This window comes from Erinaceus europaeus, chromosome 7, assembly GCF_950295315.1.
Source record: "Erinaceus europaeus chromosome 7, mEriEur2.1, whole genome shotgun sequence".
Taxonomy (NCBI): domain Eukaryota; kingdom Metazoa; phylum Chordata; class Mammalia; order Eulipotyphla; family Erinaceidae; genus Erinaceus; species Erinaceus europaeus.
The window spans coordinates 11,818,291-11,846,220 of NC_080168.1; the positions used below are offsets into that span (position 1 = coordinate 11,818,291).

At 43.0% G+C, this 27,930-nt stretch overlaps 2 protein-coding genes across 6 annotated transcripts in view; one reads left to right on the forward strand and one right to left on the reverse strand.

Annotated features, from left to right (window-relative positions):
- Positions 1-3,261, reverse strand: part of LOC103110966 (sp110 nuclear body protein) — a 28,727-nt gene extending 25,466 nt beyond the window's left edge. For 3 of the 5 annotated variants that reach the window (XM_060193758.1, XM_060193757.1, XM_060193756.1), the window contains exons 1-2: positions 3,108-3,258; positions 476-623 (exon numbers count right to left, since the gene is read on the reverse strand). In XM_060193758.1, the coding sequence (XP_060049741.1) occupies positions 476-623; positions 3,108-3,226 (267 nt within the window). In that variant the 5' untranslated portion in view covers positions 3,227-3,258. Of the gene's footprint in view, positions 1-475; positions 624-3,107 lie in introns of all 5 variants that reach the window. The other 2 variants (XM_060193759.1, XM_060193760.1) reach the window with 2 other exon arrangements.
- A 5,845-nt stretch (positions 3,262-9,106) lies between these two features.
- LOC132539373 (nuclear body protein SP140-like protein) overlaps positions 9,107-27,930 on the forward strand; it is a 40,229-nt gene continuing 21,405 nt past the window's right edge. The window contains exons 1-11 of the mRNA XM_060193761.1: positions 9,107-9,145; positions 13,387-13,534; positions 14,184-14,352; positions 15,685-15,777; positions 17,215-17,361; positions 18,384-18,464; positions 21,284-21,454; positions 22,253-22,333; positions 23,615-23,701; positions 24,321-24,407; positions 26,270-26,356. Of these exons, the coding sequence (XP_060049744.1) occupies positions 13,388-13,534; positions 14,184-14,352; positions 15,685-15,777; positions 17,215-17,361; positions 18,384-18,464; positions 21,284-21,454; positions 22,253-22,333; positions 23,615-23,701; positions 24,321-24,407; positions 26,270-26,356 (1,150 nt within the window). The 5' untranslated portion in view covers positions 9,107-9,145; position 13,387. The remainder of the gene's footprint in view (positions 9,146-13,386; positions 13,535-14,183; positions 14,353-15,684; positions 15,778-17,214; positions 17,362-18,383; positions 18,465-21,283; positions 21,455-22,252; positions 22,334-23,614; positions 23,702-24,320; positions 24,408-26,269; positions 26,357-27,930) is intronic.

Below are 27,930 nucleotides of genomic sequence, written 5' to 3' on the forward strand. Positions count from 1 at the left end.
TTAAGAGAACAAATGGTGCTTAATGGGAACACCTGGAACAGAAAAATCTGCACAAAGCAGCACCAGAGTCTCTTTTAGACTCGTAGTTTTTTGTTTGAAGATCTTCTCTTAACGAGCACCCCTAAGGGAAGGTTAATAGAGTTATGGCTGCAATGTCAGCAGGTCAAGTACCCTCTCAGTCACATCAGGTATCAAACTGGCTGTGGCCTGGAACTATGTCCCCACTGGCACCCATCTGCATTTTAAAGGTTATAGATCTCTGTCAGCTATGCAGAACAATTAGGCCATGTATTTTTAAGTGCCCCGGGTTGTGGTCATGCGTTACAAGTCCTGTGACATACTCTAACCTGAAGAATGAAATGTTGAGAGGAGGCCTTCCAAAGCCCCAGTGGTTAGTGTTTGAGTAATCCACCTCAATGAGCAGGCATTCCTGATGGGGCCAGGCTGCCAGAGGAAAGCAGTGTTTGTGACTCACCCGGTACATTTTCTCAGAGATGAGGTCTCGGTCTCGGAGGGATTCAAAGAAGGGGAATGACTTGTTTATGGCATAGGCGATCTCCAGCTTCCGGCATGTGAAGTGATGGAGAAGAGTCTCTTTCAAGACCCCGGATATGGGGAACATCCTGAAGAAGGGACCCAAGGAAAAATGATCATCAAAGACCCAGGATGTTCTCTGCACTTTACAGACACCCAGAGGCAGAACTTGAGGTCCCCTTCGCAGACTGGGGAACCATGTCTCCCTAGGCGACTGCTGGGCTCAGCGACAATATCAGCCACAGTGGAGGCTGTAAGTGACCTACAACATGGTGCTGAATCCCAAAGGATGATGAACATAAGACAGACGATACAAGTTACTACTATTTATCCAGTGCCTCCTGTCAGTCAGATCTTACTGTAAGGGTTTCACGTATAACTTGCTGGTGCATGATTCTGGGTTTCCTTTACCAATTTTTTGATTTTTATTAGACAGAGAAGCCATTGAAGACAAGAAGCAAGGGCTGAGAGATAGCTCACCCAATAGATTACATACCTTGCTGTGCATGAGGCCCTGAGTTCAAGCCCCACATGGGAGCACCATGTACAACACCAGGGGGAGCTCCATGAATGGTGGAGCGGGGCTTTGGTATGTTTCCATTCTCTCTGACACACTCTCTCCCTCTCTATCTTCCCTTCTCTTTTCCTCAAAATAATAATAATAATAATAATAATAATAATAATAATAATAATAATATAAATTGGGCTGGGGGAGTCGGGCATTACCTCAGCAGGTTAAACGCATGTGGCACAAAGCACCAGGACCAGCTTAAGGATCCCGGTTCCAGTCCTCAGCTTCCCACCTGCAGGGGAGTCGCTTCACAGGCAGTGAAGCAGGTCTGCAGGTGTCTGTCTTTCTCTCCCCCTCTCTGTCTTCCCTTCCTCTCTCCATTTCTCTCTGTCCTAACAACGATGACATCAATAACAACAATAATAAGAACTACAACAACAATAAAAAATAACAAGGGCAAAAAAAGGGAAAATAAATAAAAAAATAAAAAATTCACTAAAATAAAAAAAAAATTAATTGGGCTGGGACGTCCACTCATCGGTTGTATCACGCCCGCATCAGATCTAGGGTTCATTCTCTAGCGCCACATGGGGAAATAAAAATAATAAGCAAGAGACAAAATTCACAAGGAAAGGGCAAGGCATAAACACACAATTAAGTCAAATGCACTAGAAATGTGTGAAAAAGAAAAGAAAGCATGCTAACGTCTTAATAATCAGAGCAGTGCAAACAAAATTATGTTGATGACAAGTGTGCCCGCTAAATTGAGAAAGACAGAAAATACAACATGCCGGGGATAGCACAACTGGTGGAGTGAGGACTTGGCCTTTCTGTTTGATCCCTGGAACTGCATGTGTTGGAGGAACACTCTGACTTCTTTCAGAGAAAACTCACTTGTGTGATTTTAATAAATAATGATAATGATATAACAATAACAACAACAACAATAATAATAATAACAACATAGGGCCTGGAGAGAATTCTCCTGGTGAAGAACACACTTTGCCCTGGCACCAAATGGGTGTGCCAGCATGCAGAAGGGAAGCCCCATGAATGGTGGAGTGGTGCTATTGTGGTGTTTACCTCCCCCCTTCCTCCTCCCTCCCAAAGTAAAGAGTGGGAAAGTCTGCTGGTAGCATTGCAATCACACATGTGTGAGGAGACCAGTGCATGTGACTCCCAGGTACACTGGCGAACAACTAAATAAGTAAATATTTTAGAAGATTTAAATAACTAATCAAATACTTTTAAAAGATATATATGCACATATACACATTCGTATACTCCAATAATACATATATTCAGATAATAATAATCACAGTCACTCTTGGTGGCCATGGAAACTGGTGCAAATGTTCAGCAGCAGCTAACTAACTCAGAAATCATCATCACATGCCAGACAGAGATCATTCCCTAGAGTTTCAAGTTTCTTTACTAGAAATGTATTCCAAGGAGAGAATCGTGAATGTGCTTGAAAGGAAGGACTTGGAAAGCCCACCTTCTGGGGGGAAAACTCACAGGGCACTTGCTTATCTTTTTTCCTCCAACCTGCCCAGTACCCTGTTGCTTGAGCAGGAGATAGCAACTGAATTAGACTCCAGCAGCAGGGTCAGAGTGCTGGATCCCAGAAGAGCTAGGGAGGCCACGATGTGTGTGTTGAACTGAGACTGGAGGGGGTGGCCGTGTCTTTTCTGCCCCCACTCTGTCCTTTTTAGTAACGGTTTCCCACACAGCCTCTCCTTGTTCCTCTTTAGAAAACACTGCTTTCCTAGGAGAGACACTACTGCATTTCGCCTGAAGGCAACTGCCAGAAAGTTAACTCTAAAGACCGGGTCCTGGAAAGACAATGAATAAAACGGTAGGGGGTAGGGATCTAGAAGGGGCCAGGGTGGGGTGGGGGATGAGGGGACCAGCACCCTATGGAGAATGCACTTTGGTGGTGAGTGAGGTATTTATTAGGGGGTGATAATGTGACACTGATCCCCTGTGACACAACAGTTTTGTAAAACTTCCTCAACTGAAGAAGAAAAAAAGTAACACAGCCGAGAGAGAGGAAACCCACCTGGACGCTGAGTTTTCCACCTTGTTCCTGCCCCTTCTGGGATACAGGGCTGGTCTGGGCTGGTCTGAGCAGGGGCCGCTGCTGGGAGCTGAGTCCTTCTGAAGGCAGGAAGCCTGCATTCTGCCTCCTTCAGCAAAGGGGCTGAGCTTCCTGGAAAAGAAAAGTGAAACTGGGGCCAGCAGAGCAGGAAGCTGAAGGCAGGGCTGAGGTGCCGGCAGCCTTGCTGGGAACTTGGTGCTGAGCAAGGCCTGCCTGGGGAGGGGGCTTCAGAGGAGGCAAGGGGGGTCCAGCCTCAGGGTCCCCACTTGTCTGTTTTGGCCCCCACTCATTCTTTCTGGCTTTATGAAAGTGTTTCAGAACTGAATTGTGATGATGGTGATGGTTATGCAACTGAAAGGATCGATTAGAAATCATTAACCTTTAAACTTGAATAATAAAAACCTCAAGGTAGAGGAGGTAGCACACACGATTTGCAGGCCTGAGGGCTCAGAAGCCCTGGCACCAAGTGTTGGGAAATTGTGAAGATGCGGTCACATTCACTGTGTTGTCCCCTCAGGGTATTGTCAATTCCTGCGAGAGTTGAGAGTTGAAATTCTATTCCTGGAGTGCCTTGTTCCACCATGTTGTCCCCTCAGGGTATTGTCAGTTCCCTCGAGAAACCCTATTCCAGGAGTTCCTTGTTTCCTAGCCAATCCTGGGAATTTCTCCCATAAAAGCCCTTCTGCTTCTGACCTCTCTCTCTTTTTGCCTGCTTTTCACCTTGGTGACCTGACGCAGGGAAGGGTTGCTGTGTGTAGCAGGAGGCGGCCATTTTGCTAGCTCCAGGTGGCCCAAACTGCTGCGTTCTCAACCTCATGAATAAAGATCTGTGTTCCCTCCCTGCTCTGAATCCCTTCTCTCTCCCCCGCGAAGCAGCCCGACAACCAAGCATATGCCCAACTGACCAGTCCTCTCTCTCCACCCCCCTCTCTCCCTTTCTTCTTCACATGAAAATAAATAGTTCTTAAAGGGGAGGATGAATTAGAAATGCCTGTAATTTGTCATGACCAAAACAAAATTAAAGTAAAAAAATTGAAATGAAAAGAATCTGACAATAAACAATACAGAACTGGGCTGACCTCCATGCTGGAAGGTGTCTGGAGGCCAGCAGTGGTTCTAAGGTAGAGAAGGGTCAGGAGAGGATTCTACAACAGCCACATCCTTCTTGAAGTCAGTAGATATAGTGTTATTCAAGGTGGTGAGAAATGCTAAAATAATAGAAACACAGGGGCTGTGAGAGAACTCACCTAGTAGAACACATACCTTACCACGTGTGAGACCCTGGGTCTGAGCCCCACTGTCACATGGGAGCATCATGGATGGTGAAGCAGTGCTGTGGTGTCTCTTTTTCTCTGTGTTCTCTCTGAAAATAAAAACCTGGGACATCACTCAGCAGTATTTCCCATTCAGGAGACCCTGAGTGTGCTCTCTCTCTCTCTCTCTCTCTGTCACACACACACACACACACACACACACACACACACACACACACACACTCACACACACTCATGCGTCCTCAAAAGGTAGTCCATCAGCTAGCACATGTGCTTTGTCAAGCACGTGGTCCAGGCTTGAGCCCTGGCACCACCTGGGAGGTGCTATGGCATTCAGAGCAGCTCCAGAGCTGTGATATTTCACACTCTCTCTGTTTCTTTACTTGAATGAAAAAGACAACCTGAAAGGGGTGAAATCACACATGTGAAAGGCCTGGATTTAAAAAAAAGAAAGAGTTCATTCAAAAAAATTCATCTGTTCAACTGTATTGAATTCTACAGCTTCTACAATCATAAATGCCTCAGGGGAAAAAAAAAGCAAGTTCAAGTGTTTAAGAAATCTTGAAACCAAGATTCATGAGATGCTTCTAAGAAGGGGGCAGCCAGCGCAAGAAACCCCACTGTGGGGCCCAGCCTGCCTTCTCCATCACCAGACTAGGGGTGGGGGGAAGCTAGAAGCCACAGAAAGTCTTCAGTCCAGAAAGAGGTCCAAGGAGATATGTGATGCTGCTAGCTAAGGAGAAATGCAGGAGCAGCTCTCAAATGCCCACATGCCTGGTATGCCGGTGGCAAGAGGAGTCCACACGGTTTTATGCAGATGAAAACAAACAACAACAAGAACAGCTCAGAATGAGAAAGACCAATGCCAAGGGCTTTACTTACACGTGAGATCTAAAGAGACAGAGCAGACCAGACACTTATATTCTGAATGCAGAATCAGTCAAATGTTCACGTCTTTGGGGGGGGGGGTTTAAAAAGAAGAGGGCACATGGGTAGCTTGATCTATGTTGCAAATGTACTTACATAAACTTACTAGCACATCTATATGGAACCAGAAGAAATGGGATTCCACAGAACATACTTTGGAAATGCAAAGCCTACTGCTGACTTCCCAGTTCTCTCCTGCCACTAGAGCTCAATGTTCAGACGAAGACCTGGGAATCCACAGACACCCTAGTCTCTGACCCACCTCTTGCTGGATTTTTAAAAAATTTTTTTAAATATTTATTTTATTTATTTATTCCCTTTTGTTGTCCTTGTTGTTTTATTGTTGTAGTTATTATTGTTGTTGTCATTTTTGGATAGGACAGAGAGAAATGGAGAGAGGAGGGGAAGACAGAGAGGAGGAGAGAAAGATAGACACCTGCAGACCTGCTTCACCGCCCGTGAAGCGACCTTCCTGCAGGTGGGGAGCCGGGGTTCGAACCGGGATCCTTATTCCGGTCCTTGTGCTTTGTGCCACCTGCCCTTAACCCGCTGCGCTACAGCCCGACTCCCTCTTGCTGGATTTTTGATTCTCTGGTTTTATTTAATTTGTGTTTTGCATCTATTTTTCTTTCCTTCTCTTTCTCCCTCCCTCCTTCCCTCCCCTTCTCTTTCCTTCTCTCTTTTTCTCCCTTCCTTCCTTCCCTTCCTTCCTTCCTTCCTTCCTTCCTTCCTTCCTTCCTTTCTTCCTTCCCATAGCACTGCTCAGCTCTGACTTTCTGACTTTTGGTGTTGGTAGTAGTGCCTGGGATCGAGCCAGGGTCCTCAGAACCTATATTTTGAGTGGTTCGTGGTTGAAGACCACCCATTCTCTGAAACCTCACAATCAAATATCTGACTACGGTCCAGTACCTTTTCAGTTTCTGGGTGCTTTCCTGGAGAACTTTCTGCTGAGGCTCTGTGCCCACTGATAGTAAGAAGAGGAAATGGAAGCAGGTGTGGCTGATTCATCAGGATCAAGTGCAGGTAACGTTTTCCGGATACGGTAATTATACAGTCATTGGGAAAATCCAGATCTACTTTTAATTTGAAAGAAGAAAATTATTTATTAAAAACTAAAAGTTTGACAAACACTTTCTTTTAATCCTACACACCAGCCCTTGGTAAGTACCAGCCTACCACCTGTTTCGATGAGTTCAACTTTTTTTTTATGTTAAAAGTGTGATTTATTGCTAAAGGATTTGACCTTGCTGACACATAGCTGGTTCCTTCTAAGAAAAGCAATGGAGACGAAAAGCTACATAGAAGTTTGCCAGTCACAGAGGTTATACAAAATACAGACTCTGCAATAAACATGAAATAGATTTTTAATTATAAGAATGCAGGAAGGAGTAAATGACCTCACACTGCTCTTTAGCTGGGTTGCTAAGTGGAATCATCACGTCTAGCAATTTTTATTTACTATTATGTCTAGCAATTTTAAGTAAATAAGGGGACTGAAGTATGCTATTTTAAAAGTTTTAATTTATATTTATTGATAGAAAGTGAGAGGCAAGAGTGAGATAGAGGGAGAGAGGTAGGGAGGGAAAGAAGAAGAAGGAGAAGAAGAAGAAGAAGAAGAAGAAGAAGAAGAAGAAGAAGAAGAAGAAGAAGAAGAAAGAGAGAGAGAGAGATGGAAAGAAAGATATCAGCAGCACTGTTTCACCACTTATGAACCTTTCCCCGTGCAGGTGGAGACCAAGGGCCTAGACATGGATCCTTGTGCCACCACCTGGCCCTGAAGTATGCTATTATTTATTTATTTATTTTAATTGAGGCGTGTTAATGCTTTACAGCACAATCATTTATAAGAGTCAAGATGCATTTTAAAATGTTTTTCTATGCAAAAATGACTTTCTTGACAACTAATATTTTGACTAGAGGAAGGATATAACTATCTTTAAACAATATGAGTCTCTGGAAGCATGGACCCAGGACCTATCATTGTGGGGTGCAGAAGGTGAGAGGTCTGGCTTCTGTAATTGCTTTCCTGCCCAACATGGGTGTTGACAGGTGGATCCATACTCCCAGCCTGTCTCTCTCTTTCCCAAGTGGGGCAGGTGTCTGGGGAGGCGGGGCTCTAGGACACATGGTGGGGTCGTCTGCCCAAGGAAATCGGGTTGGCATCATGGTATCATCTGGAACCTGGTGGCTGAAAAAGAGTTAAGGGATAAAGAATAGGGAAGCTATCATGGGAGGGGATTGGATATGGAACTCTTTGGGTGGGTATTGTGTGGAAATGTACCCCTCTTATCCTATAGTCTTGTCAATATTTCATATATATATCCTGAGCGCTCGTGCTGTGCCTCGTAAGCCTCGACAGGGAAGGTACTAGGAGCGGAGACTGGGGAAGGACTCTGGGGTGAGGGAGGGAGCTGGGGGGCAGGTGGCAGCACCAGGATGGGGCCCAGAGGGTGGGGTGCATGGTGAGGGGGCTTGGGGAGAGGCCGTGGGTGTGAGGGTCCCAGGTGGAGCAAGCCTAGAGGGAGGGGTTCCTGCTGGAGTGGCTCTGGGGAAGGGTCCCTGGGGGAGGGGCTCGTGCAGGGGTCCCAGAGAGAGAGGTACTGCAGGAAAGCGCTGGGAGAGGAGGGATCCCTGAGGGAGGGGCTGGGGCAGGGATCCTAGGAGGAGGGATACTGGGGTGAGGTATCCCTGGGGTGTGGGGGGCACAGGGCAGGGGTTTTGGGGAAGGGGTCCTGGGGTAAGCGTCCCTGGGGTTGGGGCTTGGTGCTGGATGCCGCCCTGGGCTCTGGTGGTTGAAGACTTGTAGTCTGAAGCAGTGGTCAAGGGTCCGGGTGACCTCATGACCCTTGGAGAAACAGGGTCCCTGCTAAGTGGGCGGCTTCTTGTGAGGATTCCCATGATAATGGACTGTCCCCCAGATACAGACCCTGCAATTGGGGAGCAGTCTGCACATTGCCGCTTCTGTGAGTGGTGTACTGTGCCCAGGATTATGGGATCACCGGGCATGGGGGCAGTGGGAAAATAAAAAACTCAATGGAAAACAATATATATTTCCGGCATACCAATGTGTTCTTTTCTGAAAAAACAAATAAAACAGTTTTACTGGTTGACCATTGGTTTACAGGATGGTGTACATTTCGGGAGCGTGTAACTTCATGCCTTGATATGTGACTGTATTTCACTGCACCACTGTTGAAAGAAACTGCAGTAGTAGTTTAAAACTGGAATAAGACTGCAGTCCTTGAATTCAAAGTCAAGTGATACGGAAGTGTACTGGGACTTCTCTAACCCTCACTCATGGTTGGGACTATTTTGGGGGTTGGCCAAGCCCCAGTGAACACTGAGACTGTCAGTTATAAGACATCTGGGGGACTTCTTAACACCCAGACTGTTTCTGGGAAATGTGTACTTTTTGCCACTCCCTCATGGACTCCTGAGAGTTGGCAAGATGAACTAGTGAAGCTATAAATACAGCCAAGCTTGACTTCAGTCTGGAGAAGCACATCACTGGGAAGGCTGAGATCATGCTGACCTTATAGATGGAGAAGGAGGTAACATTTCTGCTTTTTCTCTCTTTCTTCTTTCTCTCTTTCTTCTTCCTTCCTTTTTATACTCAATAGGACAGGGAAAAATTGAGAAGGGAGAAGGATGTCAGGTCTCTCTGGCGGGGTGATCTCCAGGGGAAAGGTAACGGACTGGTTCTTTCTCACTCACGACAGGGGTGACGCGAAGTAAAAGACACCAGGGGGCTCTCCAGCGTGCTCAGAAGTCAGAACTCGGAACTCGTTTATTAGCAAGGTAGACATGAGTTCAATAGAAAAACAAACGAAGGGAATTATTACTGAAATATGTCAGAAATTACAGGTTTCTTAATGGCATGCCCCTAAGGTAGGGAGCTGGTATGACTACAAGTAATTGATGAGATACAAGACAGTTATTCTCCATGACGCAAGCAACTTAATTATCCCAAGGTATTTGAGAGAAGCATAGGGGTTAAACCCGTAGGGTGAGACAGAGAGAAGATGGATATCAAAAGGCCATATAGTTTGGCATTTCTCTTGTCTGGGGTCTGAGGTGTGTGATGACATGTGTGATAAGGTGTGTTCTTCTGTGATCAGAAGGTGACTTTGAATAAGTGAATCTGCGGCCATGTGGCCTGCAGTTAATGGAGGGAAGTACTGGGGTATCTGTGGGCCTGAGAGTCGAGAAGGAAAGAACTAAGTCTGAGTTTCCCCCCTTTTGCTCACCTCGGTTGAGAGAGACTTACCAAGAGGTTATCTTCTCAGACCTCCATCCAAGGACAGGGGTGGTTCTCCCTAAGCTATCAGGCTTACACATGGTCCCAACAGAAGGAGACAGAGAGAATGGTAGACATCTGCAGACCTGCTTCACTACTTCCCTGCTGCAGGTGGGGAGTGTGGTCTCCAACACGGGTTCTTGTGCTGGTCCTTTTGCATAGTACTATGTGCATTTAACCAGATGCACCACTGCCTGGCCTGTTTCTTTCTCTCATTCTTTCTTTTTTTTATTCCGGAGCACCAAAGCTTCCTTCAATGTAGTGGGGGCCAGACTTGAAATTGGGTCATGCACATGGCAAAGTAGCACATAACGCAAGTGAAGTATCTCACTGGTCCTCCGCTTCTGTTTTCTGGAGGAGACTTTAGGGAATGGGTATCATTTCTTCTTTCACTGTGTGGAGTAGAATCCACTAATAATACAATGTAGGCCTGCTTCTTTTTCTTTGTAGAGGGCTACAAATTGATTCACTTCCTTTCAGGGGTGGGGAATCTTTCTTCTGCCAAGGGTCATTTGGATATTTATAACATTATTCTTGAACCATATAAAATCACCAGTTTTTAAAATAGCCTTTAAAGCTGCTCTGAAAAAAAAGATATAGTTGCTCTGGCAGGGTTTGATGTATGGTATCTGACCTTCAGGCTGCACAGTTTCTCTCTCTCTCTCTTAAAATATATTTTTATGTGGTCCGGGAGGTGGCATTGGACTCTTGAGCATGAGGTCCTAAGTACAGTCCCCGGCAGCACACGTACCAGAGTGATGTCTGGTTCTTTCTCTCTCTCCTATCATTTCTCATCAATCAATAAATAAAATCTTTTAAAAAATTATTTTTATTAGTGATTTAATAGTGATTTATGGAATTATAAGATAGGTCTTAACAATGAGTGAGTACAGTAGGAGGAGGTGTTAGCACAACTATTGACTTGAGCATCTACCCAACAAGACAGGCAGTAGTAGATTAAAACTTGAATAAGACTGCAAAACAGTCCTTGAATTCAAAGTCAAGTGTGGAGGCTGAGTAGTGATACTCTTGGCTAAATGCACATATTACGAAACACAAGGACCTGGGTTTGAGCTCCAGCTCCCCACCTGTAGGGGGTCCTCTTCATGAGCAGTGAAGCAGACCTGCAAGTGTCTAGCTTTCTCTCCTTCTCCCTATCTCCCCATCCTCTCTCAACTTCTCTCTGTCCTATCTAATAAAAAAAAAGGGGAAAAAAATCAAAGTCACGTGTGTGACCAAGTTGGCATAGGCAAGTATAAAGAAAACACAGTGGAGAAGATGCAAGAATAAAATAATTATAAATATAACTTTGATTAGAAACTACCCCCAAATGAGTCAGGAGTTGGCTCCATGGGTAGCATGTACAGTGTCCTGGGCCCTTCAGTTCCACATGACTAACACCGTGAACAGCACTAGGGCAGTTTCATGGATGGTGGAGCAGGGCTATGTTATATCTGACCTCTCTCTCCAACTCCTTTTCTCTCATATACAATATAGAATCAACCAGGAAGGTTGCTGAGCTGCTCATCATGCATGCATGAGTTCCAGGGTTCCTTTGTCAGCACTATACAGTAAGGAAATAAATAAAAGAAAGCTCTCGTCTTTGGTCTGGATGCAAATACTTTGTGTGGGCTGTGAGACATATTGGAACCTTCTCAAACCTCGGGAACCATTTCTCTCCTTCCTTCTTTCTTTCTTTCTTTCTCTCTCTCTTTCTTTCTTTCATTTTTACCAACAATGAATGTCTTCTATTTTAAGCTGTGTTTAGATTTCTCACTGAACCCCCTTCTCTGTATCATTATGGCATTATTATTCTTTTACTATCTTTTTAAGGGACTCATTAGTGAGAAGAAATGCACACTTTTCTTTCTTTCTTCCTTTCTTTCCTTCTTCCTTCCTTTATTTTTTCCTTTTTAAAAGGAATAGTCACACAAATCTCTATATTGGACCAGAGGGAAAAAATCATATTCTTGTGGCTGTTGTTCATTTAAATCTTACTGGAGTGAGTTGTTGGACTGATTTATGATATACAGAGTCAGGCCTGTCTCTGCTGTTACAGATGGGGGCACTCTCTCTCCTTTGTACTAAGATGGCTTCTGGGGATTTTATTTATGTATTTTACAAATTTTACTTTATTGTATTACTATTATGAGAAAAATCAGAGCACTGCTCCACCATATCAGTTACAGTGATTGAACCCAAAGCCTCAAACATACAAGGCATGCATTCTACCACTGAGCCACCTCCTCAACCTTTAAAAATGTATTTTGTCTGTAAGAAATGATGATGTGTTCTCTTTTGCTACAGCATAGATGGAACTGAAGGGAATCATCCACAAGTGAAATAAACCAGAAGAAGGATAAATATCAGATGATCTTATTCATAGGAGGAACTGAAGCAACAAAACAAGGGAAAATAAGGGGAGAAGTAGGTCTAAGGACACAAAGGCAAGGGAATCTACAAGGGGAATGAAAGGAACTGGAGGCCAAGTGCCCCATGATGGAGGGGGACATTTTTTTGGCTGATAAGGGGGACTGATAGCTATCTTGGGAGCATGTGAAAATTTCCTGTGGCAAGTCTTTCATTTATTTATTTATAAAAAGGAAACACTGACAAAACCATATGATAAGAGGAATACAACTCCACACAATTCCCACCAACAGATCTCCACATCTCATCTCCTCCCCTGACAGCCCTCCCACTCTTTATCTCTCTGGGAGTATGGACCCAGGGTTTTTATGGGATGCAGAAGGTGGAAGGTTGGACCTCTGTAATTGCTTCCCCACTGAACATGGACATTGACAGGTCGATCCATACTCCCAGCCTGTCTCTCTCCTTGGTGTGGGGCTCTGGGGAAACGGGACTCCAGGACACATTGGTGGGGTTGTCTGTCCAGGGAAGTCTGGTTGGCATCATGTTATCATCTGGAACCTGGTGGCTAAAAAGAGAGTTAACGTACAAAGCCAGACAATTTGTTGAACCTAAAGGCTGGAATAGCGCAGATGAAGAGTTGGGGGCATCTCCATTTTGTAGATAGCTAGTAGGAATATTTTAGTTATATTCCAAAGTACAGCCTGTGACTGTACTAGTTTTTTTTTTTTTTCTCTTTCCCCTGAACCTGAAATCTGATATGCAGGTAGATCCAAGCCATTTTCTGGGGAAATGGTGCCATGGCTGGGAAAAGGGCCAGAAATCTGGATCAGGGAAAAGAGTTGCTCCTAAATATGGGAAAGGCATGTAAATACTGTTGACTGTACCTGTGGCAAGTCTTATCAATAAACATCTCCTCAATAAAGTGGTAAAAAGAAAACCCACCCACCCCATTTTTGAGTTATGTCTAAAATAACCTGGGGCCGGGGCCCAGAAAGAGCTCACAGGATTGTGTCCTGTGTGCACAGATCATCTTTGAGCCCTGGCACCACATGGCACTGGAGGAAGACACTGTAGTGTCTCTCCTTTCTTTCTATCAGAAAGAAATTAATTAGTCAAGGGTTTCTGTGTATGTACACATGTGCATATAACTATATATAAATAGTCACTTGTTGCTTAATAACATTGTTATGTTCCAAGAAACTTATCACTAGGTAACTTTGTCATTCTGCAAAGTTATAGGGTGTGTGTATGCAAATCTAGATGGCATACCGTAGTCCACAACCAGGCTAATGTAGGGGCTACCTTCTCACATGTGATCATCATTAAGCCTCTTGGAAACTCCAAGTCTCACTGTGTCTTTGTCTCTCAGGATGTTCACAGGAGACCAGAACCTGGGAGAGAAAATGTTCAAATTGTTCAAGGAAAAGAAGGTGAACATTGCAAGTGCCATCACAAGCCCGTTTCCTTTCTTCATGGGCCTCCAAGACCAAGGCTTCCTCCCTGAGCAGATGTGCAATGTAAGTGTGTGAGGAAGTGGTTTTTCTCAGAAGTTCTCTCAGACCTCCCCCCATCTTAAAAGTTTCCCATTTTAGAGTCAGGCAGCTTGCAAGCAAAAGGCAGTTGGGGAACTCTCCCTTGCTGGACACCCAAGGGCAAAGGGCTTTATAAATAATTCAGTCACGCCTACTCATTCTGCTTGCCTAAAGTGATATTGCAAAACTGCGGGATGATGTTTTTGAGAGTTTGGATTTAACCCACCCATTCCACTTCTGTTAACCCGCTTTGCTTTTGGCGCCATAGATAGAGCCTGGAATGATAGATAAAGGTATGGCATGTGCTCATGGAACATCCCTTGGCCCCTTTGCACCTTTAGATAAGAGTGACCACCCCGTCCCTGACCATTATAAAAAGGCATAGTTTCGAGAACTCAGGGTCTCTCAGGCAATGGGCCCTCTTTGGCATTCCGGCTTGGGGACCTCTCAGCTGAGATATGTGTGTGTCTCTGTGGAAAAGTAGGTGGCCTACCCAGTGAGCTATTTCTTTGGCCTTGATAGGATGTTCAGGAAATCATAAAAGCATATGTGACCTTTCAATGTTTCACAAGAGTGATAAGCCTTTTGCATTATCAGTCAATTGCTAGGTAATTCTCCATTTGATATGTTCAAGGATTTTCTAGAGGCCTGTGCAAACAAGGTGGCGACGGCGGAAGTGGCTTACAGGGCTCTCAGTGAGTTGGAGAAGGTGTTTAACGGAACTGTCCTGGATGTTCTGTTCAGCAAGGTGAACCTGAATGCCTATCCTGATCTGCTTGACATTTTCAAAGACTTCCAGAAGGGTAATTCTAAGTGACTCTTGGGGATTCAAGCTCACAATTTAATCAACAACTTCTTTCATTCACTCTTCTTTAGTATCTGACAATTCTTTTATGGAGTCATTCCTTCTTGGTAGACACAGAGAAAACATACTTTAATGGAGAAGGCACATATGAACCCCTGTCCTCACAAAATTTATACTTGGTGGGCATGGCAGACAATAGCCAAGGAATTTCATCAAGGATTTTCCAGGCTAAACTAGGTGCCAAGAATACCAACATTTGAGTCTCTCTGCTCTTTGGTGCTTGGAGGAAGATGTTAATTCTCTCTTATAGGAGATTAGGAAGCCAGCTCTGATAACTGCAGAGATGGACATGTTTTCTTTGTATTAAAAAATGTGTCATTCAGGGAGCTGGGCTGTAGCACATTGTGTTAAGCATATATGGAGCAAAGCTCAAGGACCAGCATAAGGATCCTGGATCCTGAGTCCCCAGCTTCCCACCTGCAGGGAGGTCGCTTAGCAAGCAGTGAAGCAGGTCTGCAGGTGTCTGTCTTTCTCTCCACCTCTCTGTCTTCCCCTCCTCTCTCAAATTCTCTCTGTCCTATCCAACAATAACAACAACAACAACAACAACAGCACTACAAACAAGAACAACAAAAATGGGGGAAATGGCCTCCAGGAGCAGTGGATTTGTAGTGTAGGCACTGAACCCCAGCAATAACTCTGGAGGCAAAAAAAAAAAATTGAAAAGAAACTGTCATTCAGTACTCTCCCATATAACTTAATCCTCTGAACAAGGAGTGGAAAAGTCACCAGGAGGTCCAGCTCCTACCTAGGCATGGGGGTATGTGTTAGGGGGGCCAGGGAAGGGCAGAAGCCTATGACAGCTAAAGGTTGTGAAAGAAATTAGGTAATTTAACTTTTACTTGGACTTTAACTTTTATTGAACTTTTACTAGGAGTATAATGCTTCAAATCAGCTCTCAATTCAATAGTATATAGAAAGATCCTGAAAGTTAAAATACTATATATGCTGGCACCTGCAGTGGATTTGGCTTAAAAATATGCACAATATGGCTGTGGATTTGCATTTTAAAATTCATCTTATAACTTACACATGTGTTTCAAACATTTACATTCTTTGTGTATTTTGATTATAAGCCCATTGTAAGGCACACATATTTACTTTCAGTAGAAAAACACTGTGAGGTCCTATGGAGCTTGGGGGTTTCTTCAGGACCAGAAGGTCCCCACTGAGTTTCCCAAGTCCAGATGTGCCTGGATATGTGGTTGTGAGATATGGTCCTTGGCAGCCACTGCTTGAGGTCTCTGATTACTTTTTTTCCTCTTCTCAGTGATCCTCCATTCTTTCCACTGTCACATAAGAGGACCGTCACATCATGGTGACTCAGAGGAGATGCCTCAAATCCAACAATGCTGTGAAAGAGGTAATGTTGACTCTATGGAAATATTTCTTCTCATTTACTGAATGGAAAGAAGACCTGAGATTGGGGACCCAAGCTCTTATGTGAAGAGTGTCCCTTGGGGATGGGACACAGGGAAAGGAGACATGTCACCAGCCAGACTGGTGACATGCTGTTACATTAACCAACAAGATATAGAATCCATGCACAGTACCAGGCAGAGAGGAATACCTGGGGAGAGCAGGACTTATGTGTGTGAAAGCATATGAGGGGGTTCTGAGTTTGAGTCACCACAGATGCTGAGTGAAGCTCTGGTTCTCTCTCTCATAAATGAATGGAAACTTATTTTTAAAGAACATGAAACATGAATCCAAAAGGAAGGAACTCATGGTAACTATGACTTAAAGGGGGAAAGAAAATCAACAACAGTAGTAATTATGAACAAGATATTCAGGGTGTGAAAAGTCCAAAGAAGAAGGCTTTTATGTAACACACACACACACACACACACAGAGAGAGAGAGAGAGAGAGAGAGAGAGAGAGGACTGTTGGAGTTCATAATGAAAAAGAGAAAAAGGATGAGAATAATGGTGATTGTGTATAGAAGAGATATATGGGGGCTCCAGTGGCACAGTCAGTCAGCATGTGTTACTTATACAAAGGAGAATATGTGTGCAGTGTTGTATAGAAAAGAGAAAAGCCAGAGGCAGACACAGTGAGAGATGTCACAGTATGGGCTACTTCACTGGATATATACCTGTTTTTCTTCTTTTTTTAAACTAATTTAAAAAAAAAATTACCAGAACACTGTTGAGCTCTGGTTTATGGTTGTACTGGGGATTGAACCTGGGACCTTTGGTGCCTCAAGCATAAAAGGCTCTGTGCTGTGTCCCCAGCACTTATACCTATTTTTCCCAATTGCTGTTAGTATCTTTTTTTCTTTCTTCCTCCAAGTCATCTTATTGGGTGCAATATTGGCTTTACTCCCAAGCACAAGTTCCTATCTCCCTGTGATAGGTGTCTGCACACCACTCCCACAACCACCAACTCAAGCCCCTTTTCACCATCATACACTGGCTATCTGACACCCTCTCCTTATCTTCTTTAAATATTTACTTGGTTATTTATTTATTTACTGAGAAATAGAGAGAGAGAACTTTGCTCTGTCATTTTCTCTGGTTCTAATGAGTGAACGCAGGGATGCACACTTGCAGGGAACTTACTCTGCTCACTGAGCCACCTCCCTGCCTGCAATATTTCTTAAAAAAAAAAAAAAGGACAAACTGCTAAAAGCATAAAATATACAAAGTTTATAAAGACCTATTTGGGGAACTTCCCTCTGAGAGTAGCAGGAATCAGAATGGCGGTAGAAGGATTAAGGAGAGTTACCAGAGAAATGTGAAAAAGGCTCCTAATGAGGGGTAGGGAAGCATACTCTTTATCCTTCTTGTTACGACTTAGGGGACACCTTGCGTCCAGTTGAATTTCCAGAGTCTCTTGCTGATGGAGAGCAGACAAACATCAGGAGAGGAGATTCATCTCATGGCCCAAGTGAGACAAGAACCCAAGAAATAGCACATGAATGTATCCACTTCCCTGACCAAACAGGTAAGGCTGAGGGACAGTCCAACACTGGCCTGGACAGCTGCTTTCAAGGACTGTACACAGACAGGGAAGGGCAGTCTTGTGCTCAGAACTCAGAAAGCTGTCGCATGGAGTCATGAATGGGTTAGATAAAAAGGCAGTGCCTAAGACAAAGAGGAATTAATATATAAAAAGGTGCCTGGTTTCTTCAGAAAGAAAAAAATCACAGAGACATGTCCCGACCAGCGGGGCGGTGAACAGGGGCTAGGAACCTAAAAGACCTGGAATGACAGGGACAAGAGACACGAAAGAACGACAGCAAGACAAGTTTCTGATCAAGCTGCAAAATTTTATTGTGTTCACAGGCATTTTAAGGCTTTGGGGAAGGGGGAGCATAAGGGGAAGGGGGAGGTAGAGATGCTGGAGGGTCCCTTGCAACTATTTCTGTTAAACTATAACTATATGGTACGTCACTATAACTATATGGTATGTCACTTAGTTTCTGGCAAACATCCTTCCTACGGGAATTAGAAACTTATCTCAAGGGCTTCTGTTGTTTCAAGGATTAGCTTCTATCAAGCAGAGAAATGGCTCCTGGCAGAGACAGAGAGAATAGGAAGTCTATTTTCCTATCTATCTATCTATCTATCTATCTATCTATCTATCTATCTATCTATCCCTACCTCTATCTATCTATCTATCTATCTATCTATCTATCTATCTATTCCTACCCATATCTATCTATCTATCTATTTATCTATATCTCTGTATTGCTGGTAGGAATATAAAAAGAAATGATCATTTTGGAAATCTGGCAGACTCTTTGCCCCCTCCCCTTTTTTCCTTTCTTTATTGGGGAATTAATAGTTTGTACTCAAGAGTAAAATACAGTAGTTTGTACATGGGCAACATTTCTCAGTTTTCCACATAACAATTTGATCTCCACTAGTGGCAGGCTTTTATAAACTTAAGTCTTATGAAAACATAAAAGCTTGTCTCTGGTCACTGTCTGATTTCTGTGACTTTCTTACTACCCTTCTCAACAGCCTGTGGAAGTTCACCTCTCCGAAGCAGCAATGCAAGTGGGTTAGAAGGCATGTCCATATTACAGCCATATAATGGAGAAGGTAATGATCATCTGACCATTTAATCTACCAGTTCTGTAGGGAGTCTTTGCTATTTCATCTTCATGGAAGAGATAATTACACTACATTCTGTTTCCTTTCCCCATTTCTGCTAAGTCCTATGCTCTCACCTGCTCTTACCTGCCTACATACATCAAGAGATGAGGCAAGGAATTTGTGTTCATGAGTAGACAGAATATACACTGATAAAAAATATGGAGAAAGTGGGGGAAATTGACAGCAGGTAAAATAGGACAAATCACATGAATGGATCTAGTTTTCCATAAAAGAACCGAATATCCTACTGTCCTAACATAGAATGAGGAATCATTTTCCCATAATTTCATAGAGCTTTAAAGAAGAACTTGAAACTAACATATTACCTCAGGTTCACATGGGTTCATTACAAAACTGGGAATCTGGAAGTCCATGGTCCTGTGGTCAAAGCTCAAGAGGAGAACTTTGGAGATAATGAGGGAGGGAAATCTGGAGGATGAAATCACACAGGGGCACAAAAGTTGGAATAGAATCAGTAGATGAAAGGCCAAGGTAAAATAGGAGAAGCAGAAATATAATGGAAAGAGAGAAAATGTAACACCACAGAGAAGAAATGAACTTAAAACTCTCAGAAGATTAGAAAGAAAATATATGGAGAGAAAGATGGAGAAGAAAATATGGACTAAGAAACAGGTAGATTTGTTGCCAGGGAAGTGACTCAAGAGGCAGAACAAAATTTTCATGGGTAAGGTGACAAGTGTAATACCTAACACTGTGGATACCATAGTGATGATTTGCTTCTTTCTTTCCTCTCCTCTCCTCTCCTCTCCTCTCCTCTCCTCTCCTCTCCTCTCCTCTCCTCTCCTCTCTTCCCCTCCCCTCCCCTCCCCTCCCCTCCCTTCCCCTTCTCTGTCTCTCTCTCTCTTTACCAGAGCACTGCTCAGCTCTGGTTTATGGCGGTGTGGGGCATTAAACCTGGGACTTGAGAGCCTCAGGCATGAAAGTATCTTTGCATAATCATTTTGCTAAACACCCACCCTCTTCTCCCTTTTTTAAAAGTAAATAAATAAATTTTAAAAATAAGAAATGAAAAAATAAATGCATAGGCTGGGATGAGGCATAACGGTAGCCATGTAGAGAAAGTATTAAAGGAGAGACTACATGGAAATTAGATTGAGAGTAGAAAGGCAATAAAAGAGAAAGAGAGGGCCAGGTGGTGGTGCACCTGGCTAAGTGCACACATTATAGTGTGCAAGAACCAGAGTTCAAGTCCCTGGTCCCCAACTGCAAGGGGGAAAGCTTCATGAGTGGTGAAGCAGGGCTGCTGGTGTCTCTCTGTCTTTCTCCCTCTTTATCTCCTCCTCCCCTCTCAATTTCTTTCTGTCTCTATTCAATAATAAATAAATTAAACAGCTTTTTTAAAAAGGGAGAGTTAACAGATGAGACACTGTAAAATAAGATAGGAATACTGGCTCTAAAAAAAAGTATAGCACAAAGGCTGGAAACATTAGCTGTGAATTTTCAGATTAAACACACTCAAGTAGAACATCAAAGTAGAACTGAAACCCTCCCCCATTACAATAGGCTTCTTACTGAGTATCCCAGTGATTCTCAAGACCAAACCTCCACTCCTAATAATATTGAGTCCACGTAGCCACAGGGCATTACTCTCAACACTCAAATTCTTTCAAGAATGTTTAGCTTGACACTTCTAGAAATGAAAGCATCAATTTCTTTATTTAACTCAGCTCTAATATCTCCTCAACATTATCTAAGGAGCAGTCTTAATCCTCATCATGAATTTCCCTGTGTTTTTTTTTTTTTTTTCTTTTAAATATTTGCTTATTATTGAAAGGGCAAGAGAGACAAAACATCACTCTAGTATATGCAATGCTGGGGATTGAACTTAAGCCTTCATGCCTGCCAGTCCTGTGCTTTTCCCAGTGCACAATCTCCCTGTTACAGTTGTTCAAGTTAGAAACCCTGAAGTCATCTGTGACATCTCTTGCCCTCAATTATGTGACTGTGGCTCACTCAATAGTCATTTCTTTCCCCAGAATCTCTCTTTCCTACTCATATATGATCACATCCCTCCCCTGCCCAAGTTTCTAATTTAGATCTCTGCTCTCAGTACAATTGTGTCTCCCCATCTTACCCCTCTAAACTCATTTCCATCAAGTGCATACATTGCTTTTCAACTCATGTGTGTTTGGCAGACAGTTACATGAGCAGAGTTCACAGTGGAAACCCCCTGGGGAAGTCAGCAGGTGCCCCAGGTGGCAGACTAGGGCCCCACACAAGGAAGGTCACCCTGCAGACACATTTCAATAATGAGCATAGGGGAAAGCACAGAGAGATCACAGGTTTGTAAGAATTCTAGAAAGAAAAATACAAGTAGACCAAGTATCAGAGAGCAGTGGTCAAGTAAAAGACTGAGAGGGAAGTCAGAGACACAGGAAGGGCAAGGAGATGGCTCACCCGGTGGAGGGAACGATTGCCAGATTCTGGGTTCAAACATTGTAGTTACATGGGAGCTTCATGCATGATGGAGTCTTGCTATGATGTTTCTCCTCTTCTTCCCCTTCCTAAGAAATAATGAAAAAAATTGTGGTGCCACTCATGTCTGAGGACACTGGGTTTATTTCCCAGTGCACACCTCTGTTTAGAGGCACAAAGAGCGATTTGACCCTTTAGGGCACAGAAAGAACAATGAATGGTGATGGGGAAATGAGGAGAAAGGAGGTGGCAGAGGAGAGGAAGCCTGACAAGGATGGGGTGGTGATGGTGTAAAGGAGGTCCTTGCAACCCTCATTTTTTTTTCCAAGGGGAAGCTCACTTGAGCATCATTCATGTAGAACCTTACTTCTACACAAGCACCCAGAGGCCTTCTCTCCCATCACCTTGTCTGCGAGATTTTCAGGAAGACCAGACTCCCCAACGAACTGATAGAAGTGTTTCTGAAGAGATGAGCAGTCTGTTGTTAAATATTGAGGAAGGTAATTCTGATAAAAATGACCAACAGCTTCCTCACATGCCTCTATTTATTGGGGGTGGGCACTTGACTTTTTCCTCCCCCTCTCCCCAACACTGACTCTCACTTTTTCTTGGGCCCAGACTTCCGTACCCTCAGTGTTTGGGAAGTGAGGATGAGAGGGAAGAGGGCTAGACACCTTGATGAATGGATTCCTGCACAGAGGCTCTAAGGACACAGTAATCAAAATATCAGTACAGGGGTTGCCTAAAAGAATCCGGTTGAATCTAGATGTTCATGGAATCTAAACACTATCAGTCTGGCATTTAGGAATGGAGAAATCTTTTTAAGCTAACTTTCCAGGGAAAGCTATGCATAAGAATACTGTAGTACTATGAGTGGGAAAAGAAAAAAGGAAGTGAGCTCAAAGCATCAATAGTAGAGCCAAGTGGGAAAGATCATTATGGAGGAAGGAAAAGACAGAAATGCAAGGAGCTGGTGGAAGTCAAGGAGATAGAAAAGCAGTCAGACACTCATGGAGCATGTCCTTGGTGCAGGTAAAGCCCTGTGTGGAAACGGGGGGAGAGAGAGAGAGAGAGAGAGTGAGAGAGAGAGAGAGAGGAGAGAGTGAAGGGCATGGGGCATAGCATGGCTTGGAATAGGGCAAACCAAACCTCATTTGGTGCACATGGACATTTATTTCCAATGAGCAGTTTTCCTGCCCTGGGGACCTCAGGACTCTTATGCTCTGTGATCATAGACAACATTTGGCCTCATCCAGGCCACACTCAGTTGTCTTCCACATTCCTGTTTCTGACTGCAGTGTCCTGGAGATTTTCAACTCTACAAATTAATGATGAAGATGCAGAAGAAATAATTAGGTTACTAATTTCTGATGACAGAGGTAATTCAGATTTATTTTATTTTTACATTTATTATTTTGAAAAGGGGGTGAGAGTATGCTTCAGCTTTGGCATATTTTGTGTTAGCAAAATGGAACCTCATGCTTGCAAGTTCTTTATTATAATTTTTTTTCTTTATTTGGGGGATTAATGTTTTATATTTGACAGCAAATACAGTAGTTTGTACATACATAACCTTTCTCAGTTTTCTGCATAACAATACAACACCCACTAGGTCCTCTGTCATCCTTTTCCAGAACATGTACTCTCCCCCCACCCACACACCCCAGAGTCTTTTACTTTGGTGCAGTACACCAACTCCAGTCTAGGTTCTGCTTAGGGTTTTCTGATCTTGTTTTCCAACTTTTGCTGGTGAGTGAGATCATCACATATTCATCCTTCTGTTTCTTACTTATTTCACTTAACATGATTTCTTCAAGCTCTGTCCAACATAGGCTGAAAATGATGAATCACCATTTTTAATAGCTGAGTAGTATTCCATTATGTATATATACCACAACTTGTTCAGCCATTTGTCTGTTGTTGGACACCTGGGTTGCTTCCAGGTTTTGGCTATTACAAATTGTGCTGCTATGAACATAGGTATACACAAATCTTTTTGGATGGATGTGTTGGGTTCCTTAGGATATATCCCCTGGAGAGGAATCACAAGATCATAGGGTAGGTCCATTTCTAGCCTTCTGAGAGTTCTCCAGACTGCTTTCCACAGAGGTTGGACCAATTGACATTCCCACCTGCAGTGCAGGAGGGTTCCTTTGACCCCACACCCTCTCCAGCATTTGTTGCTGCTATCTTTTCTGATGTATGACATTCTCAAATGAGTGAAATGGTATCTCATTGTTGTCTTTATTTGCGTTTCTCTGACAATCAGAGACTTGGAACATTTTTTCATGTGTTTCTCGGCCTTTTGGATCTCTTCTGTGGTGAATATTCTGTCCATGTCCTCTCCCCATTTTTGGATGGGGTCACTTGTTTTCTTGTTGAATTTGGCAAGCTTTTTATATATTTTGGTTATTAAACTCTTATCTGATGTATGGCATGTAAAGATCTTCTCCCATTCTGTGAGGGGTCTCTTTGGGTATTGGTTTAGGTAGAGAGAGAAGGAGACAGAGAGACACCTTCAGCACTGCTTCACCACTTGTGAAGCTTTCCCCCTGCAGGTGGGGGCAGGGGCTCAAACCTGAGCCCTTGCACAAGGTAACATGTGCTCTCAACCAGGTGCACAACCACCCCTGGACAGTAACTTTCTTACTTCTCTTTAGAGTCTGGTGGAGAAGAGCACCTCCAAATAGATAAGGAAGCAGAGTCAGAAAACTTAGTAAATGGTCCACAGCCATGTGATGAACAAGGTAATTATCACTTTATAAATAAAAGCTACATTAACAAAACAGGAAATGACAGGTGCTGGCAAGGTTGTGAAGAAAAAGGTACTCTGCTACAGTGCTGTTGAGAATGCAGTATAAATTGAGAGGTCTGTATTCAATTTTCCTAACAGTGTATTTCCTAAATTCTTTCTCTGATAGCTACTCTGGATCTGATCTATAAGTGTCTGGGTGCTGTGCTGGTTTTCCACAACCAGAACTTTGGTGATTTTACCCAGTTATTTTGGGTTTTGTTGTTGAACAGTACATGGTCTTTCTTTCTCATTTGTATTGAGCTTCAGGGTGGGGGAAGTTTTGAAGAAGTAACATAGTATTACTGTTGGATGACTGGGCTGAGTTAAAAGTTGACTCTAATAGGTACTTTGTACAATTTTTCAAAAACTGTTCCCCTCCTTGCAAGGACAGTATTTTCTATCTTATTCTTAGGACTATAAAAGAAAAATTAAAATAGAGAGTGAAAATCAAATTGAAAAAAAAAAGAGAAAGCATGGTTGTGGAGGCTCAGGTGTGAGTCTACAGCTGGTTATTCTTTCCCTAAATCACTGTCTCAGGACTCATAGACAGTAACTTTCTTGTTTCTCTTTAGAGTCTGGTCAACAAGAACCTCTCTCAGTGGATAAGGAAGGAGAGTCAGAAACATTAGAAAACAGTTCACCATCATGTAATGGACAAGGTAATTATGATTTTAAAAATAGTGTAAGTGGTAATGTTCTGATTATGGGAAAAAGACAAAATAGGCAAAGATGGAGACTTTCTGGAAAATCAGAGGATTAAAGGAAACAGAGGATTAAAGGAAGTTCTAAAGAGATAGTTTTATAAGGAACATTTTTATAATTTACCACACCTACCACCAAAACTCCTCTGCTAGCACACCAAATGGAAGCTCATACCCATCAGCCCTTCACTCCCTTCCCTCTGAAAATTCTGTAGTGTTCAGTCTGTCCATTTTTTAAATTATATTTGGACTTTGTTGTTTGTCTTATATTCCACACATTGACACGGTTCCTTAGTTGTCTTTCACCTTTCCTCTTATTTAATTTGATCACCTTCTGCTCCATTCATTTTGTTCCACAAACTCTTTTCCAGTAGTCTAAATTCTACCTGAGAGTTTCTCCTTCTCTTCTCCCTCCTCCTCTTCATTTTCCTTTTCCTTCCCTTCCCTCTCCTCCTCTTCCTTCTTCTCTTCTTCCTCCTTCCCCCTTCCTCTGTTCTCCTTTCCCCATTCCCCATCATCTTTAGTCTTCCTCCTTTCTCCTTCCTCCATTTTCCATCATCTTTCTCCTTCTCCTTTGTCATCATCTTCTTCCTCTTCTTCCTTCTCCAACTCACCTCCTTCTCCTAACAAATTTTTTCTCATCTAAGACATAAGTGGCAATCTTTGTTTTTCAATTAACATGCCTTTAAACATGAAGTGATTCAATTAAAGTTAATACTACACCTTCAACTCTGTATACCCATTTTCTCAGCCTTGAGCATTGATCAGTAAACACAGAAAGATATGTGGCCTTCTCTCTGTTCATCACTGCTCCTGCATAGGGCTCTCGTCAACTAGTCCAACCCAGCATATTTTTCATTGGGTATAACCCAATATCTTGCACTGTCTTATACAGTGAGTGAACATGTGTGCATGATGTCTTATTTACTCCATCTAACTCCATTTTTGAAGAAAAATAACTTCTAAAACAGTCAGCTAAATTCATTGCTTTAAAAATAGCACATGCTTACTTTCAAAAAAGAAAATGCTCATTTTACATGTTTGGTGGCTGCAGACTTTCAGAAACAAGAATGCTTGAATAGGTTTACCTTTTAGCCATTGACACAGCAGGCTTCTGGAATGTTGCCAGTCTTGGCTGATGGATTTGGAGAAATAGAAGAAAGTCATTTATTGGCTGTCTTTAAATTAGTGTTAGTTTTCATTGGCAGTTTGGAATGGCTATAAAACTGGCTCTAATAGTTAGTTCTTACTATTTTTAAAAACCACTTTCTGAGATCTGGGCGGTAGCACAGTGGGTTAAGCGCACATGTTGTAAAGTGCACAGACGGGCATCAGGAAGTCGGTTCTAGCCCCCAGCTCCCCACATGCAGGGGGTTCACTTCACAGGCAGTAAAACAGGTATGCAGGTGTCTGTATTCCTCTCCCCCCTCTGTCTTACCCTCCTCTTTTGATTTTTTCCTATACAACAACAATGACAGCAATAACAACAACAATAATAACAACAATGATGATAAACAACAAAAAGGAAAAAATAAATAATGTTTAAAAAAATGCCACTTTCTCTCAAGAAAAGGACAAGATATTTTCATCATATTCCTATAACTACAAGTTGAAAAATAAAAACAGAGAAAGATAAAAGAAATGAACAAAATAGGAGAGGCTGGAGTCTATGCCATGGAAGTGCAGGTGTGAGTTTGGAGTGGGTAACCGTCTCCCTAGGTGAAGTTCATGTCAGCTGAGAGCATCAGTGAGAGGCAGGAGAACATCTCTAAATCACTATCTCAGAACTCAAGGACAGTAACTTTCTTGTTTCTCTTTAGAATCTGGTGAACAAGAATCTCTTCAAATGGATAAGGAAGCAGAGTCAGAAGAGTCTGCAAATGGTCCACGACCCTACAATGAACAAGGTAATTGTGACTTTAAAAATAATGTAGATAGTAACAATGTTATGGTTAAGGGAAAAAGACAGGAAAGGCTGAGGAGACTTTCTGGAAGACTCAGAAAGAGGAGGAATCAATAGAAGACCTCAAGGAAAAGAAGACAAAAGATTAACATGGGTATAGAAAACAGGATGCTGGAAACAATGAAAAACTTTGTAAATCACAATTTTGAGCCAGGAGCAGAATTCCTAGCAAATGGAAATGAGTGCTCCTGTGTGATGTCTTCCCTTTGACTTGTGCCAGGCATGCCAGCAGTGAGCAGTGAGAGCAGTCCCACAGGTGGGATGGTGGATAAAGCTGCCCAAGGTCATGGGGAGGAGGTGGCACCAGGGGACTAGTAGGTGACAGGTGTGGTGGTATCTAGTGCTTCATTACATCCCATCATCCTGCTCTCTACATTGGCTCCACTTGACTTATTATTATCATTATCATTATTAAATTTTTTATTTATAAAAAGGAAACATTGACTAAACCATAGGATAAGAGGGAAACAACTCCACACCATTCCCACCACCAGAACTCTGTATTGAATTCTCTCCCCCTCCCCTGATAGCTTTCTTATTCTTTAACCCTCTGGGAGTATGAATCCAAGGTCATCATGGATGCAGAAAGTTGAAGATCTGGCTTCTATAGTTGCTTCCCCGCTGAACATGGGCATTGACAGGTCGATCCAAACTCCCAGCTTGCCTTTCTCTTCCCTTAGTGGGGAAGGGTTCTGGGGAAGCTGAGCTCCAGGACACAATGATGGGGTCATCTGTCCAGGGAAGTCTGGTCGGCATCATGATAGCATGTAGAACCTGGTGGCTGAAAAGAGAGTTAACATACAAAGCCAAACAGACCGTTGACCAATTATGGACCTAAAGGCTAGAATAGTGCAGATGAAGAGTTAGAGGGTCCTTCATTTTGTAGATAGCTAGTAGGCATATTGGTTATATTCCAATGGGCCTGTGGCTATACTAGTTTTTTTTTTTTTTCTTTTTCTTTTTTCCCCCAAGCCTGAAATCTGATATGCAGGTGGATCCAAGTTATTGTCTGGGGAGATGATATCATGGCTGGAAAAATGACCAGAAAGCTGTATCAGGGAAGAAAGTAGCTCCCTAATATGGGAAAGGTGTATAAATATTGTTGACTGTAAACCCCATCTATTTGATGTGATCTGGGGCCCATATTCAGCTTAGGAGCCTATGTGACCTCTGCATCCTTATAGATCTGAGTTCACATTCTGTGGTCATGAGTAGGAACATTCCAAGCTGCTCCAATATTGACCCATCTTCCTCAGCTGTAGCAGAGTATGTTGTCCATTCTCCCTTTGGAGGATGGAGCATTCTCTACCGTTGTTGATCCAAGTTGAGGGAAAGGTCCTATGGGGGCCCACAAGGGGTCTATTTTGTTTTTCCTGATAGAAATGACCAGTAATAATGGAGAGAGGGATTTATTTGAGAGGGATTTATTTGAGATCTAGGCCCATCACGTCTGCTTGGAAATCTCAGGACTCCGGATTAGTGCCCCAGGTGATGGGGGTGGCCTACTAGTGACTAAAG